General features: G+C 39.6%; 2 protein-coding genes across 3 annotated transcripts in view; one reads left to right on the plus strand and one right to left on the minus strand.

The window, feature by feature from the left end:
* ITGBL1 (integrin subunit beta like 1) overlaps positions 1 to 20,003 on the minus strand; it is a 1,366,350-nt gene that overhangs the window by 502,680 nt on the left and 843,667 nt on the right. The gene's annotated exons all lie outside the window — the stretch shown is intronic.
* Positions 1 to 20,003, plus strand: part of NALCN (sodium leak channel, non-selective) — a 293,641-nt gene that overhangs the window by 264,287 nt on the left and 9,351 nt on the right. The window contains exons 28-39 of the mRNA XM_004423148.3: positions 2,308 to 2,428; positions 2,513 to 2,611; positions 7,810 to 7,903; positions 8,399 to 8,505; positions 8,714 to 8,788; positions 9,725 to 9,844; positions 12,223 to 12,291; positions 13,473 to 13,621; positions 14,482 to 14,575; positions 16,186 to 16,318; positions 16,988 to 17,103; positions 19,066 to 19,223. Of these exons, the coding sequence (XP_004423205.1) occupies positions 2,308 to 2,428; positions 2,513 to 2,611; positions 7,810 to 7,903; positions 8,399 to 8,505; positions 8,714 to 8,788; positions 9,725 to 9,844; positions 12,223 to 12,291; positions 13,473 to 13,621; positions 14,482 to 14,575; positions 16,186 to 16,318; positions 16,988 to 17,103; positions 19,066 to 19,223 (1,335 nt within the window). The remainder of the gene's footprint in view (positions 1 to 2,307; positions 2,429 to 2,512; positions 2,612 to 7,809; positions 7,904 to 8,398; positions 8,506 to 8,713; positions 8,789 to 9,724; positions 9,845 to 12,222; positions 12,292 to 13,472; positions 13,622 to 14,481; positions 14,576 to 16,185; positions 16,319 to 16,987; positions 17,104 to 19,065; positions 19,224 to 20,003) is intronic.

Below are 20,003 nucleotides of genomic sequence, written 5' to 3' on the forward strand. Positions count from 1 at the left end.
ACATCCAAGAGCAGAGGCTAAGTTCCTCTCCTCCACGGTGCCTCCATCTTCCCAGAGGAGGAGCAACTCTCCTTGTCATGACCTTGGGACCTGGGAGCACTTTTCACTGGAAGGTAGATTGATCAAATCGTGAGGTCAGAACCAATGTTTTTGTTTTCTGAATTGGATTGACAAGATTATGATCTTTCAAAAATTAACCAGAACAGATGATATTCAAACAGCAACGAGAAAAATGACAATAATGGATTATGTCTGGGATTTATTGAAGTCCTCTCTGGTTGTAGGTCAAGTTTCAAATTTCCCAATTTTAGTAAAATGAACAAAGAATAAACAAATATCTTGTATGACTAAAACCAAGAAAGATTTATTTTTTAAATGTGATATATTCTTCCAACTAAGTCTATGACCCTTCATTTTCTTTTTCTTGCTTTAGCCTAAAAGTGTATTTTTAAAATATTCTAACTTCTAAAGGATATGGAACATGAAAGTAGTTTTGGTTGTTGCAAATTCAGCTAAAAAAGCACTATTACATAAAGAAAGTGGATGAGTAAGAAAGTTCAACATCAGATCTGAGAGCTGGCTTACTTGGTTTAAAAAAAAAATCCTTATTTGAGAAAACTGTGGCTTCTGTAGAATCCTTCCAGCTTCCGTCTGCTGTAAAATACATTAAATTTAATTGCAATCCCCCAAAGGAAAGATTTTTGGAAAAATTCAAAAGAATATTCTCAGCTCATACTTAAAAAGTATAAATCGGAATGCCAAATTTCTGTATTTCTGAGTGGGGCTTTTGGACTATGTAGAAAACATTTCTACCAATCAGCCTTAAACCTTTAGAAGCAAGTCAGTTTTATGTTTTCTTATTAGATCCCCATCTATTTAGTATTAAAAAAAGAAAACTTACAAAGATGCATCCCATGATTGTTTCTATGGTTTAAAAGACAAAAGGTGGTAGAAAAATACTAAACCAGATTGCCCCCCAGAAAGTTACCTTTTTTTTTCCTTTGGTGAGGAAGATTGGCCCTGCGCTGACATCCATTGCCAATCTTCCTTTTTTTGCTTAAGGAAGATTGTCCCAGGGCTAACATCCGCACCACTCTTTCTCTACTCTATATGTGGGATGCTGCCACAGCATGGCTTGACAAGTGGTGTGTAGGAACGTGCCCAAGATTTGAACCTGCAAATCCTGAGCATGCACACTTAACCACTACGCCACCAGGCCAGCCCCGAAAGTTATCTTTTATGAGGGTTAAACTTTGATAAATGAGGTAGCAGGAAAAAAGGTTAACAAAATATAATTTAGCTAGGCTTCAGTAAGCCTACTGTATTCAGTAATCCTAAACTCAATTCTTCATCGAAGTCAGGAAATGTGATAGTCATGATTTTCCAGTGTGTGTTTATCTAAATCTTTTAACTATTTAACATAGCCTCTAATCAGGGAGAAAACACTGAAATCGTCTATTAACAATAAAATTGTTGGCTAAGACCGTTAATGATGAAAGGAAATGCAATAGAGTAGAAAGGATCACTTTGGTAAGTGGGAAGAAAAAAGTATAAACATGTCAGAAAAACAAGAAATGAGACCACCCCCTACCAAAAAATAGTGGGCCAAAGTGTTTTTGAAGTCAAGAATCAACTGTGGGTGCAGACAGCAGCCTGCGCCCTTTGGGTCTTGGAAAAGTGTCTATTGAGAACACTCAGAGTTAATGAGAGAGAAAATACGACTGGGAGAGAGTGATCTGGACACTTACAGGCTATGTGCAAACACTTCTGGTCATCTCAGTGACTCTAACTGCATCACTGCCTTATGGCATGATGTTCACGGTGACGACACAGAATGAAATAAAGTAGCCAAATTCTACTCTTCATATGCTTTCTATACTAACACGGGGAATTGTAATTTATGCCCTTAGAACGGTTTTCAATTATAAAACTATTTCAAAGTTTACATCCAAACTCCAATGCCCCTTTGTGAGAATCTCCGATACAATTTCTAACTACCAAGTATATTTCCAGTCCTCGGTATAATCAGGACAAGCCAGAAATGTTGCAGAACCTCTAGAGCTAGGACTTGAGTTGTGTCGCTTTTTGTTGTTTTCAATTGAGAACACCCCCCATTACCTAATAATGAACCACATAATTAATAAATTCTAACACACTAAGGCATTGTTATGATTTAGCAAACGAATGCTGTCTAGCCTACCAAGTGCTGAATATTCCCTGCACCCAAGATTGGAAAGAGCAACAGATATTTGCCTTAGGGGGCTTCTCATCGGCAATTCACAGAACATGCCTCTTTCTGACTTGCAGGGCGAATCCTCGAAACTTTAATTTTGACAATGTGGGAAATGCTATGCTGGCATTGTTTGAAGTTCTCTCCTTGAAAGGCTGGGTGGAAGTGAGGGATGTTATTATTCATCGTGTGGGGCCGGTAAGCAAGCACATGGAATCCTTTGAACGCTTCAACAGCTGCTTTCATTGGCTTTGATGAATAACATATTTTTCATTTATACAGATGCATGGAATCTATATTCATGTTTTTGTATTCCTGGGTTGCATGATTGGACTGACCCTTTTTGTTGGAGTAGTTATTGCTAATTTCAATGAAAACAAGGTAAGAATTCTTGGTTTGAATACCACAGGGTTTATTCTTTCCTAGCCGCTCACTTTGGAGCTCTCTTTCACATACGGCATGAAGTCGCATTAAACCGTAATGTGACTGGTGTAAATAATCTCTATAACTATTTTACCAGCTACCTCATTGCTGCCTTTCAGGCACGTTATTTAAGAACACAATTCTCTTGCTAAATTTCCCCTTTTGGTAACGGTGTCATTAATTCGCCGACAACTGAAAGGCGCATCTCCTATTGTTCAAATTGAAAGGACATGTAGCAAGTTATTAAAACACAATAGCTGTAATCGATGTACTGATTGCAGGTAATATTACTTTCACAAAATGTAAATTGGATGCTTCTTTGTAACTCAGTAGGTGAACTCAGAATTTTGATGGGGAAGGGGGGGCCATGCAGTAGAAAATCTTAAATCCTAATTCATAGAATAAAAAGAAGATTTCTAATTTCATATAAACACTTTACATACTTTATGAACTCAGGAAGCATGCTGAGTTCATTACAGCTCTAATGATCAGTGCAAGAGGTCACAAATGGGAAAACAGCAAGTGTAGTTTCCTGCCAAAAAGTGAGTTTGGAGGAGAACATTCTGTGTCATTCTTCTGAACATGGCTGATATGCCCTCTGTTGTGTAAGGTTCAGGCTTCTGGAATCATAATAATTGAGAGGCATACAGTTTTTGAGCACTACTGTGCACTAAGGTTTTACATATGCTACTCTCCATTCTCACAACTCTGAAATGCATGGTTGAAGAAAAAAACAGCTTACAGAGGTGAAATTACTTGTCTGGGGCTTAAAAGCATAGAAAATGGAGCCAGAATTCAGAAGTGGTGCCTGTTACTGCAGAGTCTGTGATTCTTCGAATTCAAGAGTATAAAAATGTCAACCGTTGTTCTGCATTGAGTTAGACTAGATTTGCCTGCATAGCACTGTGCCGTTCCATGTTATTCATAGCTGGGACTGATTTGTACGCATTCACATCAGAGCCCTTTGGTTTGTGTAGCGACACGTGGGACTGTATCATTCATGGTCCCCCAGGCTCCACGTGTGTGGTACCAGTTACTCAGTCAATTGCCACCTTTGATGTGTGCCTAATGAGGATGTCATTTTGCTCAGGCTTTCAAAGGGAGCAACTTAAAAATCCCCCCTTTGGGCCCCAACACTATTCCAACCCGCAGAAGCATGGAATTTAGAATAAGAAAAAAGGATAAAGATCGTATCGCCCAGCCCCCCTATTTTATTTTACCACATTCATAAATGAGTTTCTTTAAGCACTACAGTGTGTTCAATTTAATACCAAGCAGAAAGAGGAAGATAGGTCTTTTAAGATGGCTTTTTAAGATGGCTTTGAGCCATGCAATGGAGCCGATACTGGGAATTCCAGAATACAAGCAGAAGCGAATCAGTCAATTAAGAGAGTTTAGGCTCTGCTTGCTCAGAATGCCATACGAGGCCCTCTGAGCAGACACCTGATTTCAGAAGAATTAGGTCTTACGGCAGCTCACAATTCAGCAAAATAAATGAAACAACATAAAATGTTCAATAACTGGAGACAAACGTATAATTAATTGCAGCTCTTGAACTTAGAGGAATGGCTGAAGTAAGCAGAATAACAGGACGTCTACTTAAAACGCTGGTTGTATTTGTGTTCTGAAGGAAGACAGAAGCCTTTTGGCCTAAGAAAGGACAGCATGGATGTAAGCTCAAATGGGTGCTTAGAGAAAGAGGAAAAGTAGAAGAAATTGTATAACAGACATTAAAAACTTGATTAGTTAACTGGAGATATAAATTTCTAAATTATGTGAACCTTTTAGAAAAGATTTTTTTCTGCAAGTTTTTTAGATGGTAGCGCATGAGCTACTATTTACTAGCATTTGTTCATTTATTATTCAATCATTCAACATGTTTCTTTGAGCACTTACTAGATACCAGACGCTGCTCTTGACCTGAGAACATAAGGAACTAAACACATAAACTAAGCACATTGAGATTTCTGCCCTTATGGAGCTCACATTCTAATGGTCATTCCCAAGGGTATATAAATAGACTTCCAAATATACAGGCAATAAACAGATATAGAGATACGGGAAATGGGCAAGCTTTGGGGCCATGTGTTCACAATTAAGAACTATGCAAAATTATATCTTCCTTAGAAAATGGAGCTCTGTTTAAAAATGTCAAAGTCTATACCAGTAATATATATTTTTTTAATCTCTCCACTATAAGACAATATATTTGATTAATAAACTTATTTTCACAATAATTAACTTTCAGCAACTTTCATATATTAATGATCAGATGATACTGCCATGCTTATTATTCTTTTGGATCCTTTCAGAGTTCAACTTTCCAAAATACCTTGTTTTGTATAGTAAAGGGATGACATTAATGTCTATAACATCTAGAGAACAAATATTTGTTTGCAGTAAGTGAGAAGAGTGGTTTAGCATTATTAATATATTAAAAAATTAATTTAAAAGAAATATCATTATTAGGAATAAACAGTGTAATTAAATAATAATAAAAGAAACTAATCATCAGAAAGATATATAACTCCTGAACCTCAAAGTGTACAAAGCAAAAATTAACCAAATTATTTTAAAAAGCTAGCAAATCCAAAATCATAGTGAAAGATAGTAACATATTTCTCTAAGAAACTCATAAATCAGACAGGAAAAAAAGAGAAATAAATATTAGATTTGACACAATAAAAACATTTCATCTAATGGATGTATATAAAGAACCCTGGCTCCAACAATTTGAGAATATGTATTATTTTCAAGTACAAAATGTATCCTCAACAAGGTCATAAAACAATAATTACCAAAGAATTGATAATGTACACAACATGTTCTTTACCATAATTTAAAAAGATAGCAAAAAATCCCTCATAATTTGGAAATATTACGACAACATTCTAAATAATTTTTGACTTACAGAAGAAATCAGAATAAAAAAATCACAAATTTAGATAAATCATCTATAAAAATCGTAGATTAAAAACTCACAAGGTATAGAAAAATCAGTAATTACATGGAAATTTATAGCTTTAAGTGTACATGTTAGAGAAAAATCAAAGATTAATTATTAATATGTCAAATATCCAAATCAATAAATTATAAGAACAACAAAGTAAAATCAAAGAAAGTAGGAGGAAGAGAGTAACAAAGAGAAGGATAGAAATGACTGATGTAGAAAATGAAGTAATTATAGAAAGGCTCAAGAATGACAAAAGCTGGTTCTTTAAAAAAAAAATTAAATCAATAAACCTCTCACAAGGTCGAGCATGAACAAAAATGTGGAAAAGGAAAATAAGCTACAGTAAGTAAAATAGTGTCGGTATCGTTACAGGGATAGAAAGTTCAACTTACAGAACAGAAAGCCCCGGGAGGGACCCATGTATATATAAAACAGAAGTAGCACAGCAAGTCAGCGGAGAAGCTGAGACCATCAATAAGCAATGCTGGATAACTACTGTCCGGAGCTAAGAAGCTCAACTGCGAGCTCTACCTTGCAGCATACTTAAAAATGAATTCCAGATGAACGAAAGACCCAGCTATGAAAAGCAAAATTGAAACCATTTTTAAACCATGCAGAATTTACTTTTGACCCTGGAGTAGCTGAGGAGTTCTTGACATTAACCACCAATTGAAATCCATAAAGAAAAAAATTTATAAATTAGATTACATTAAAATGAAAAGGTACGAATGATAAAAGGCAGGATAAGCAAAAAAGCTAACACCAAGAGAAAATACTTACAACTCACAATACTGACCAAAAAGATTTGTATCCAGAATATATTAAGAATGTCTACAAAACATCGAAAAGTAAATATCCAAATACAAAAATGAGCAAAGAATATGAACAGGCAATTAACATAGGAACGTACGGGAATCACCATTTACACATGTAAAAGATGTTTCATCTCATTAATATTAAAACTAAATTAGATACATTTCATACCCATCAAATGGCCAAATTAAAATGTCTGATAATGTAGAATATTGGCAAGAATATAAGGAAATGGGAACACTTGTAGATTGCTGCTGGGAAGTTTTCTTGGTTATTGCTCTCTTGATGCCACTTGGCAATATCTGGTAAATATAAAGATGCATAAGTTTCTAGGCCCAGCAATTCCTCTCCTAGAGATTTCCCACTGAGAAAGAGGTTTACTGTGAGACAGTGTATGTGTGTTCATTGCAGCATTGTTTATAGTCCGTAAATCTAAAATGATAACTTATGATATATTTGTACAGAGGGACACTGTATGAGCAGTAAAAATAGAGTAATTAGATTTAGTATCTAGTTGTATGGAAAACATACTGTTCAAGGAAGAGAAAAACAAACTGCATAAAGAAGCACATATTAGATACCATTACATACATTTTTAAAATTCAAACAAGTACTCTTAAGTATTTATGCATAAACAGCAAAAGTCTGAAAATGTCGTGAGGAGGATATATCCCTGAAGGACAGTTGTTAGCTCTGTGGAAGGAAAGGAAGAATGGAAGTGGGGGCGGATGTTTTTTTTTTTCCAATTTCTGAAATTGTTTTTCTGCTTTTATCATATAATGTAAAGAAATGTAATACAATATGCTTATGTGCATTTTAGTGAATGCACATTATATTCTTATAAAATGCAGAATATCTGATCTCATTTAGCCAGTTGTCACAGCACTAATTTCTTAAAGATCCAAATTCTATGACTTCATGCCACTTAAAAAGAGTTTTGTGATTGCATATATCAGAATGATTTTTAAAAGGGAAAAATACCCCTAACTAAGAGCAGCAGCTATAATTGACAAGCTGTAATTTTGCTGCAGCATTTTCTACTATGAAATGAGAAGAAACTAACCACTATTAGAGGGAGTATCCCTTTTTGAGAATTTAATCATGTAGAAAACCTTCTTTAGATATTCCCAAACCTGAATATTATACATGTTCAAAGATGCCAATTGAAGGCTGCTGAATCTTCTCCAAAACCCGTGGCCATCCTTTCTGGAACTCCTCTCAAGACCAGGTTTGAGAATTCTGACTATGTTTATCGAACCACTATGGTATTTGATGAATATCTTTATTTTAAACTCAAATTAGTTCTGTTTGTATGACCACCCCATTTGCAGTGTCCTTGGTGTGGAGTACACGACAAAAGGCTTTTTTCTGCTTTCCTTTGTTTATTAAGGGGACAGCTCTGCTGACTGTAGATCAGAGAAGATGGGAAGATCTGAAGAGCCGACTGAAGATAGCACAGCCTCTTCATCTCCCACCTCGCCCGGGTATCAAAGATGTTCTGATTTTATTCATGTTGGGCACTAGTGCTCATGATTCCCCAGGAGTCTAAAATTTCAATTAAAATAATAATCATGAGGCCACTAGGCGGTTGTGCATAAGTTAATATAGAAACAGGCTCCAAACTACAGATCCCTCCATAGGCTATTAAAATCAACCACCCAAAGGCTGTGCTTCAATGCTCTCAGGATAAGCCCTAATGAAAAAATGAATTTTTAAATGAAATATATTTGTGCTTGCCTTTTAAACATATGAGTGAAATGTATTAAACTGACAGAAATTGAATGACGCGGTTTTTCTTCCAATACAGACGGCGTCATGCACCACCGTTTTAAATATTCCTGCAAAACACTTCACAATAGAGTGAACCGTAGGGAAAAAAATATGTAATGGGTTTTAAGATGAGCATTGAAGAGAATCAAAGACAAGAAAGTAAACGTGACCTATGTCTAAAATGCCTTGCCTAAACCTTTCTTTTCCAGATAATGATGGCTTTAGAGCTAAGATGTATGACATAACCCAGCATCCATTTTTTAAGAGGACAATTGCATTACTCGTCCTGGCCCAGTCGGTGCTGCTCTCCGTCAAGGTACTTCATATCACCCGAAGACTCTCAGAATGAATTTTGTATTTATTGGTGCATCCAAGAATATTGCATGCAGCCATGTCTACTCACAGTCTATGTTCTTTAGTATAGAAATTAAAATTCACAATCATATTCAAATAGGAAAAAGAGGGGACAGTCTTTATGTGCCCAATGGATGTGGGCAAAGACTTGTGTGCTGTTTCTGTTACAGTGGGACGTTGAGGACCCCGTGACCGTTCCTTTGGCAACAATGTCGGTCGTTTTCACCTTCATCTTTGTTCTAGAGGTACGGTAATGAGTCAGCTGGCTCAGGGGGAGCAGTGCACATTTTAAAGTAAAACAGTGTCCTCCTTTGATGGCACATACTTTCAGCTCTGTGTTCCTTTGCTTTTGAAGTCTTTTTTGGGGAGGAGGGTAGCATGCTCTTAGAATATTCGCTTTTTAGGCTGTTCTGCTTAACTTGAACAAAGACTTTGCTTTATATTTTGGATTTTTCTAACTGCAGAAATTGCTAACTGCTGTTGATTATTGTGTCTGAATGTTGGCCTGTCTAGTTACGTGAGTTCAAATATTTATAGCGAATGGCACAAACCACTGTAATTTAGGCACTCAAATTGCAATGTGGTGGGCCGGCCCGGTGGCTTAGCAGTTAAGTGGGCGCGCTGCACTGCTGGCGGCCCGGGTTTGGATCCCAGGCGCGCACCGACGCACCGCTTCTCCGACCATGCTGAGGCCGCGTCCCACATACAGCAACTAGAAGGACGTGCAACTATGACACACAACTATCTACTGGGGCTTTGGGGGAAAAATAAATAAATAAAATCTTAAAAAAAAAAAAATTGCAATGTGGTGGCAAAGAGAGTTGGCCCAGATAAGATTATTTTAATATATGGTCCATATAATATCGCTTTCCAGAGCAATCTTCTTTGAAATACAAGCAGATTCTTATTTCACTGTGTACTAGTTGATGTTTCCCCAAATCTCTGGTCTTTTACTTGAGGAAGAAGAACATCTTGCTATCAGAACTAGTCATAAAACAAAGAGAAGAGTGTGGAGAATATAGATTTGTAACCTACTCAGCTTTAAAAAACATAGGTGTCAGTAATAAATTCTTCTCTTTAGTTTCTACGTCCTTTAAAAAAATAATGTGCCTCAAGTTAATACATTCAAACATGTGCTGAACACTCAGCCTCTCTTCACCCTCTTCATTGTTTGTCCCCAGGTTACAATGAAGATCATAGCAATGTCGCCTGCTGGCTTCTGGCAGAGCAGAAGGAATCGATACGATCTCCTGGTGACATCACTTGGCGTTGTCTGGGTGGTACTTCACTTTGCCCTCCTGGTACGCGCATAATTAAAGTTTATTTTAGTTTATCATTTCAGTTCAGGTAACCCTGTTTCCAGTCTCATTTCAATCCATGTCAGCCTATTCTCAGGTTTCAAATTAACCTGAGCTTGTGGCTAATGGTTACCATGTTGGACAACACAGCTCTAGAAGACCTGGGACCTAGTCTAGGCTCCACTGTTTTCCAGTCTTGATCAAGTTATTTGCTTTAGTGATCCTTTGTTCCCTGCTCTGAAACTGGGGATATAACTTCACAATCTATCTATTCCACATGGACATTATGAAGATCAAGTACAGTCAGGCATCACTTAACAATGGGGATACCTTCTGAGAAATGGGTTCTGAAGTGATTTTGTCATTGTGCAAACATCATAGAGTGTACCTACACAAACCTAGATTGTAAAACCTAATACACCCTTAGGCTATATGGTACTAATCTTATGGGACCACCATCATATATGCGGTCCATCATTGACCAAAATGTCATGATCTGGCACATGACTGTATGTGAAGTTTTTCTAACTGTAAAGAGTATACAAATCCACAACACATTATTATAAATACCTTCCTTTTTTGTTAGTCTTCCTTGATCCCAGCCAAAAGTATTATCAGTTTTCCCCTGCTCTCTTCTGTCCATTCTCCCAACCTCTCCAATGTTAGAGGCATGCCAGAAAAGATCCATAACACACAGAACCCATTTACACATCGCAAAGGGCTTTGCTTTAGTGTGAATTTGCTGTGCTCAGGGAGATATTGAGTGTCCTTCTTAAGACAGTTGTCACCTTCAGCATCAGGAGCTGTGCCAAGTCCAGGTGGGCCCTCGGTCACCTTGACTCATTCATCACTGATTCATTTCCCCAAACAATAAATGGTTTTGAGCACTAAAGATGTGCAAGTGACTGCTAGGAATTGAGAAGAATGTAATGAGCAGAACAAAGACAGTCACTGCTCTCGTGAACATCAAAGCCTGGAAAGTTAGGTAGGCATTCATCGAATGCTCCCAAGTCAATGAGAATTACAGCCATGGTGAGGGAGATGGAAAAGAGACATGTGTTCCTGTGATGACACATAATAGTGGGAGATGGCTTCATCAGAAAGGTCCTGGAAGGCATCCTGAGGGACTGATGATTGGTTCAGTCTGTAGCATGAGGGGAGATCATTTCAGGCAGCTGTCCCTATGATGGAAGACTGCAGGAGATGGAAGGAGGATAGGTAACGTGACTGGAGGGTAAGGATTGAGGGGAACATTGTGTGAGATCTGGATGCGTAAGAAGGAGTCAGACCTCTCAGGACCTTGCAGTCCAGGTGAAGGATTTGGGTCATCATCCTAAAAGCTATTGGGTGTCATCACTTCCAGAATGCAACAGGAGAAGGTATCTACAATAGGTTTTGAGCTAACATGGAAAGAAGGAGCAGCAAGGCCCATGTTTTCCTCTTTCTCCAGACAAATTGTAGCCAAAAGCTACTCAGTTCAAGCAGAAGAGTAGAGTAGGCGTCCTAACTCCCAGTGTCCCCAGAGAGGAAACCTCATACCAAAAGGACCAACTTGCCTATTCTGCCTGGCTGCTTTTGTTCTCCAAGAACCTCTAGTCCTGGAAGGACGCTCATTCTCCACTCTGTTTGGCAGTGGACTGTTGTGAAGGAAGATGTAGTCCTGTTCCCATCCAAAGATGCTTCCGTGCAGACACCTCACCAAGGATCTCACTGGACCCCCTTCCTGGGGGCCCATCTGTGACTGTTGTCATTTGGCTAGGCAAGGCTCCTCAGGAATAATCATGCCTTGGCATCAATTTAATGCCACAGTTGTTATTGCATAGCCGGTGGGATCTTTGTTTCTCAAATGAAAGTTTCTTAGTCATAAAGCGCACCGAGTCATCTCTTGCTGTTGATCACACACTCAAAGGAAGAGCTGGATGTGTTTCTGGACAGGGTCGGACATCTCTGAAATCAGCGTAGGCTAATGCGCATGTGGCTGGCTGGTCCTCAGAGAGAAGGAGTCTGACTTCCGCCATCTTTTCCAAAACCATCTCCTGTCTCACTTGACTTCCTCGTGTTTCATTGTTTTCCTAGGTTTTTCTTGCTCCTCAAAGGAGCTGGTCACTATTTTATGTAAAATAAGTTTTACAATACAGAATTCAGCTGAGCAAAACAGAGACGAAGTTTCATTTAAGATTTGATTTTATAGCTAATATTTATTCATGAGTTTTGGCAGTGACCTTTTCAGCACTCTTTTTAGATAAATTTCTTATAGGAATTTTCACATTTTATTAAACTAATGATTCAGTAGACTTCACAGAAGACTTAAAATGAAAAATGGAATGGTAACTAGATCTTTTGTGCAAATTATGACAGGTTCTCTTCTGTTTAACTTTCAGAATGCTTACACCTACATGATGGGCGCGTGTGTGATTGTCTTCAGGTTTTTCTCCATCTGTGGAAAGCATGTGAGTACATTGTGCAGAATACTATCAAGTGTCACATATACAGTGAAGAAAGGAGTGATGACTGACTCCAGCTGTCCTTCTGGGTCTTCAGGGCTGTAGTTAACAAACTGCTAGACATCATAAGTCAAATGAGCAAATATTAAACATTAAAGTAAATCAGTAGCTTAGTTATCTTGTGATACATTTCCTGACATTTATGTTGTTTTATTTATTCTTCATATTTGCTGAGCGAACCAAGTCATCAACTAAAGATAACAGAGGCATGAAAGCCAAAACCAGCGGTCTTTCTTTATGCTTCATTTTTATTGTTTTTATTTTAATAAAGTTTAGTTAGCTTACTGTGAAGAAAAATAATCTTTAATGAACATTCATGATTCTATGATTCTAGATTCCTTTGTTTTCTTTGTTAATGTTCATGCATACATTCCACATTTATTTTTCATTTTTAAAGTAGTTTTCGGGCCTGCCCGGTGGCGCAAGCGGTTAAGTGCTCGCACTCCGCTTTGGCGGCTCAGGGTTTGCAAGTTCGGATCCCGGGTGCGACCGATGCACCGAGTGTCACGCCATGCTGTGGCGGCGGCCCATATAAAGTGGAGGAGGATGGGCATGGATGTTAGCTCAGGCCCAGTCTTCCTCAGCAAAAAAAAAAAAAAAAAGGAGGATTGGCATCAGATGTTAGCTCCGGGCTGATCTTCCTCACTAAAAAAATAAAGTAGTTTTCTTCTTTGTTACTAACATTATTTCATATACATTCCCTATATCCACATAATCAATATATTTAATGTTTGATGGTTATTTAGTATTTTACCATTGCTTTAGTTTGTTTTTGTGAACATCTGTTTGTGGAAGAATCCTGAATCTACTTGCTATGGGCCAAAAATGTGTAATTATCTTAGAGAATTAGGGAGCAAGAGGAGAAGATGAAAGGCTAAAAATCTTGGGGTGTAACTTTTATTAATTAGGCTGAAGAGGCTGAATAGTTTGAGACCTGAGTAGAATTTATCTGTCTAATGGTTTTTGAATAGTATTCAGATTTAATACCTAATAGGAAGCAATTTTCAAATGATATCCTTGAGAGTCACTCTTGTGCCAACTTGCTCAAATGTTATTTACTTCCTAGGTTCTTTCTGTCTTTATAAACTCAATATTCTCTCTCTCTCTCCATCTCCATCTCCATACAGGTAACACTAAAGATGCTCCTCCTGACAGTGGTCGTCAGCATGTATAAAAGCTTCTTTATCATAGTAGGAATGTTCCTATTGCTGCTGTGTTATGCTTTTGCTGGGGTGGTTTTATTTGGTACTGTGAAATATGGAGAGAACATTAATAGGTTGGTGTATATTTATCTTTCTATTCATTTATCAAGTAAACTTTTTTAGTAATAAAATCATGAATAAAAACCTGAATATTTTTAAACAAAGATGGGGGGGAGGAGCAATCTGTTGGAAATTAAAACCAAAAAAAATGGCTAAATATTAAATGACATTTTTCTAATTGAAAACAGTATGCATGTTTACTTTAGAAACCTTGGGAAATTCAGAAATAAAAGAAAACGAAAAGAATCCATAATTCCACCACCATGCAGAGTAACCACTTCTAATATCCTGATGAATTCCAGCACTTTTCCTAGCCACATACTGCCAAAAAGTGATATATAATTTTTTTTAATTAAACAACTTTGAGATTGCATTGAGTTTTTCCTTTTCTTTTCTTTTTTTTAGCAAAACATGAGAAGTTAGAACCCCCAAAAAGGTTGTTATATATGAAAAGCATTTTTCAAAGATTATCTTAAATTTTGTGGAAGCATCTCATAGTTTAAAAAAAAAAGTCCTTACACAATAAATTATACACAAATGTGTCTCGTTGCAGAGTTTGCTTATTTGATACATGGCAGCTCTACCTTTTATGGCATAACCCACATGAAAGAAGGGATCACTTTTAATTGTCAAAGCTTCCTCCCTTAGTCATTCAAGATGAATGGCAATAAATTGGTGGCACCGTGCTAGGATTGGGCTATTCAGACAGCTCTACTTGGGGACAAGCATAAATAGCAAACAAATAAGAGAGTGTAACCTTTGGAAATGGTAACTTAGCAACCAAATTTGCACCTGTTTTGGTGGTAACAAACCTTACTACTTCATGACAATCCATATTATTCATATTTTGTTTTTATTTTTTTCCTCAAATTAGGCATGCAAACTTTTCTTCAGCTGGCAAAGCTATTACCGTCCTGTTCCGAATTGTCACAGGCGAAGACTGGAACAAGATTATGCACGACTGTATGGTAAATGTCTCTTCATCACTAGCAATGCCTCAACTTAGAATCCGATGACATTCTTTGCCGATGCAATATTGGCAGCATCATCCTTGTTAGCGTCAAGACTTTGTGTCCAAAACACATATCCTGGCCTTTTAGTTCATAAAATTGCATTCTTTTACATTACAATGTATGGACATGAGGAAAAATAGCCAATGAACCCAATTTAGTGCCATTCAACAAAATGCATTATGTGGGCATTGTTGTTTCCCTCCCACCTTTAACATTTTGATAGTCAAGTACAAACAGGGGAGTTCCATTTCTTTGATTTAATTTATTCAACAGATACTCACTGAGCCCTGGTTTGTACTGGGCTGTATACTAGGTGCTAGATTTTCAGCGATCCCAAGGCCTCCTCAAGGAGCTTACATCCAGGGCTCTGAGCTATGCTCTTCCTTTGGTATCCTCCTTTCTCCAGGCTAATTCTTCATCATCCTTCAGGTCTCAGTTTAAACATCAGTTCTTTCAGGAATCCTGCCTATGCTAAGACTGCTGGTCATACACTCTTCCAGCTCTCTGTATTTCTCCTTTGTTGTGTGTGTCACAACTCTAGTGAGTTATTAGCTTGATTAGTTTGTTTCATCTCTCTCTCTCACCCTCCAGACCAACACTGTCCAAAAGAAATTTCTGCAGTGACGGCAATCTGCGATGTCCAGTTCAATAGCCACTACCCATATTTGGTTATTGAGCACTTGAAACCTGATTAAGTGCAACTGAATTTTAATTTTATTTAACTGTATTTAGTGTTAATGAACATAAATTTAAATAGCCACATGTGGTTAGTGGCTCCGTGTTGCACTGCATAGCTCTGGACTGCCAGCAGCATGAAGGAGGGACAGGGTCTGTGTCTTGCTCACCAGTCCAGCCCCAACACTGGGCATAAAGGTAGCACATGGTGGAGGCCCAAGAACTTTATGCATGAATGAATGGGGACAGAATTTACCAAATCAAATATGATACAAGGCAGAATTAAATAAATTATAAATAAAGAATAAGCAGAATGTTATGGGAATGTGTAAGAAAGAGCTAGTCTCTCTGGCTGAAAGAAAGCAGGAGGTTTCTCAGAGGTGTTGGTGTTTTACTGGGCCACTCAAGACTGGGGGAGGCTTTTGATAACCTGAGTCCTATGCTTTCCCATAACATCCCGTAATAGGGCTCACGGAATGAGGACTACTGGCTTCTCCTTACACAATTTGAATGTGAATTTGCTATGTTTTTTAAATGCCTTTTTATTAGACTTTCTACAGTTTGTGTCACAATGGCTACTTATCATTTGGGACGAGTAGAGGTGGCAGAAAGAGTGTCTCCTGAAGGAAACTGGTTCATTTTCATTGTTTCTAAAATGGCAACGAACTTGGGATTCTACGAGACTAATAGTGTAGCATAAATGAAATATTCTTTTTGATTTTTTGCCATGGATGACGTACCCAGTGTATGTGGCTTTTGAGAGATTACTTTGAAGTTAATTGTATCTTCTATGGTTAGGAGTATGTTCACTAACTGCAGTCAGTTAACAGAAATTTGTATTCTTCTCTGCTCTCACCCTCCCCTCCCCCTTCCCTGCTGTGGCCGCACAGGTCCAGCCTCCCTTTTGTACTCCAGATGAATTTACATACTGGGCAACAGACTGCGGAAATTATGCCGGGGCACTTATGTATTTCTGTTCATTTTATGTCATCATTGCCTACATCATGCTAAATCTGCTTGTAGGTAAGGGATGTTCGTTGAATATTTTTTAATCTCTTTAAACTCAGGTACTTAGATAATTATGTACAATTTTCAAGTAATTATCCTGGATTGCCTGGGGCGGGTGTTTCATGGCATTAATTATAAATTGTTGCCTCTCAATCCAGAAGCTGAAAAGACCTTTTGAAAGGCATGTAAATGACAGTTGATTGCAATTTCAAGAGTTGTCCTATTTATTATGATCATTAATTTCAAAAGAGCTCTTCTCCTGGATTGAGTTGAACAAATATCAGAGAGGGCCACCTTTAGAGCCTCAAAATGTCACATTTATGTATTCCAAAGATACTCGTTGTTCACCCAGCTGTGGGACCACCCAGAACTCAATTTAACCTTTAAAAACTGCCCTGGAACTCTCCACTAAGAGTGAAAGCCAGCTGGCACGAGGATCTAAATACACAGAATGTGTGTTTATGCTCGTGACCCTCATGTTTTGGAAAGGCAAGAGCCGGACAAATAGCTTAGTCCGAGTGTAAAACATGCCAACTTGGAAACCATACTAAAAGCACTTTAAAAATCTGGCTTATAATGTAGGTGATAAAATCCATTATTTATAATAGATGTTTTACTCTTTATAAAATATGACAGATTAGAATAATTGTCTAACTTCTCAATTTTTCTTTTTTGTTTCTTTAGCCATAATTGTGGAGAATTTCTCCTTGTTTTATTCCACTGAGGAGGACCAGCTTTTAAGTTACAATGATCTTCGCCACTTTCAAATCATATGGAACATGGTGGATGATAAAAGAGAGGTAGGAGGGTGCCTTGTTGTTTCAGGCCCCCACCCCACAGAGCCTTAACACCGTAGCTCAAACATTTAAATGGTTTTGTTGTCGGCAATTGACATCTATTGGATTTTGAATGGCCATTGGTGAATTGCAGAAAGCTGTCATTGACAATTCGCAGAATATGCTCGGAGGGGAGAGGGACAGAAAGTTCCTCCTCTGGGCGTTTCCAACCATGAACATCTTCTTCAGACATTTAGAAGGTCAGCAAGGACAGGAAACCAAGGGAGCGCTGAAGAAACCAGCCCTGGGCTCGGGGCAGGAGAAGAGGTGAAGGTCAGATTACCAGAGGGACAGTGTAATACAGATTCGTGAGCGCCTCAGCCTCAAACAGCAGTCCTGATTAGAAGTGCAAAGGAGTTATTTAAGTGGTTTCTGAAAGTTGTTATTTTGAATTAATTTGGACTTATTTGAATGTTTTAATCATAAAGCTTACCCAAGATTTCCTAGAATTAGCCAAAGCAGCAGCATCTTCTGCTTCTTCCTCCTCCCAATTCTCTACTCCTCCTCCTCCTCCTCCTCCTCCTCCTTCCTTCTTCTTCATCCTAGCATACACTCAGGCACAGTCCTCAGCATGAGCGACACAACAGTGAACAAGATGGCCAGGTCGCGTGCTTCACAGAGCTCAGGTTCTAATAGGGGGAGACAAACAGTAAAAAGTGAAAGGATAATAATCGCTATCATTATCATTATTTCAAGAAGCTATGAACACTTTAAAGAAGGTGATATGGTAGAGAGTGGCTGGAGTTGGGGGCAGACTACTTTAGCAGGCTGGCCGTGAGGCCTGTCTGGGGAGGTGCTATTTGACCCAGCAACTGAAAAACGAGGGAAGGTCGCCTGTGGGCAGATCTAGGGGAAGATCTGAAAATAGTTTCAGGAAGAGCTGACTGAGGGCACAAAAACTAGGGAGCCAGAACAGGCTGAGTAAATGAGGGAGCTGGACTGGAGCGGGGCCTGCACGGCTTTCTCCACCCCCTTTGCTCTCTCTCTCCGTGGCACCCCCAACTTCACCCGGACACCAGTCTCGGGGGGTTTTCTTCCAGACAGTGACCTGTGCTTGCGGGCGTCTGGCCTAGCTCTCTCATCTCAGCTAGATCCGCTCATATCTCCAAGACTGCTCCCCACAGGAGCCTGCTTTCCCTGACAGACACACGGAAGGCGGCATCACCACTCACGTCTTAAGATGTTAGTAACTGACATGAATTCATGCGCTATCAATGTCCCTGCCTCTTGCCCAACGCCTTAATTCAGAGACACAGCCAGGCTGGCACGTAGGTTTCATTGCCCAGAAGATAGTGACACGTGTTAGGTTCTCAAAATCTGGAGCAGCTCTGACCAGGAAGAGGGCAGAGCTGGGAGCCCAATTCTCTGGTTTGTAAGTGTCCTAATAATGGAGAAGACCTGAAAAGCAGTATCGTTCCATAGAAGGACAACTTATAATAAATGTTTAGAAGCTCCCAGCATCCGGATTAAGTGGAGAGGAGGATCGCGTACATGTCTGTTTTCCTCTGTTTTTGTGCTAATGCATTACTGACCACTCAGCATGTGTGTTAGAGAAACAGATGAGCAGGGGCTGGATCACTGGAACTGGCTACCGGAAGGAAGGCCTGGTGAAGCAAGTGTTGGGTCCGGGGAGGCAGAGGGTGACCTTTGCACCCTCTTTGGCCTCCATGCTGTGTGGTGGTGTTATCCCGTAGAACCAGAGAAGCACAACAGAAACTCTGAGCACTCAGCTTTTGATCTGAGGTCCTTTCGGGCGCACATGCCCCCACCCAGCCTCCAGGGAGGCGAACAACTTCCTTGCTGCCCAGTGCTCCTTAGGCTATCTTTTGAGAAACAGCTACGGGTTTTTGCTGTGAAAACAGAATCCCAAGTGATCATTATGACCGAATGGTGATTTACCAGTTAGCGTTGTGCTCTGCCGTCCAGGGGGTGATTCCGACTTTCCGCGTGAAGTTCCTGCTGCGGCTGCTGCGGGGGAGGCTGGAGGTGGACCTCGACAAAGACAAGCTCCTGTTTAAGCACATGTGCTACGAGATGGAGAGGCTGCACAATGGCGGTGACGTCACCTTCCATGACGTCCTGAGGTATGAGGGGGTTTCACGCTCTGTGTCCCAGCTGAACCGAGTCCAGAAAGTAAAGCTGTGATCATTAAAGGCCTTGTGAAGTACAATTAACAAGTAGGTTCATGGCCTGAAATGCCACATCAGCCATGGTTATAAGGCGAGGTCACACTCCTCAGGCTCGAAGGGGCCTCTCTCACTGTCCTGCGTGTAACGAGATCCCGTCTGAGTGAGTGCCTCACACGGCAGGGGAGAGAAGCAGGGGACTGACATCCCCAGAAGTGCCCCTGACTGGGGAGCTCCTGAAGGGAAGAGGTAGAGGGACCTGAGAGAGCCAGGGCCCACCCCTTCATTTTGCAAGGAAGGAACCTGTCCCGGAGAGTTGAGTGACTTGCTCACATTACTTGGCCTCTGTGGTCAAGATGGAGCTAAAATCCACATCTTCTCACTTGTGGATCTGACAAGAATTTGCCTGGCGTACTCTGTGATGGTGGCCCTGGTTGGTTGACAAACCACATTTTCCAGACATTTAATGAGTCCCCAGACAGGACGAAGGGGGCAGTCTGAGACTTGACCTTTTCTCCTCTCTAAGAGGCTTCTATATTAGTTTGCTATGACTGCTCTAACAAAATACCCATACACTGAGGGGGTTAAACAACAAATTTATTGTCTCACAGCCCTGGAGGCTGGAAGTCGGAGATGAAGGTGGAAGGGTTTGTTGCTTCTGAGGCTGTGAGGGAGAATCTGTTCCAGGCCTCTCTCCTAGCTTCTGGTGATTTTCTGGCAGTCTTTGGTGCTCCTTGG

This window comes from Ceratotherium simum, chromosome 10 (assembly GCF_057802395.1).
Source record: "Ceratotherium simum simum isolate JZ-2026a chromosome 10, ASM5780239v1, whole genome shotgun sequence".
NCBI classification, from domain to species: domain Eukaryota; kingdom Metazoa; phylum Chordata; class Mammalia; order Perissodactyla; family Rhinocerotidae; genus Ceratotherium; species Ceratotherium simum.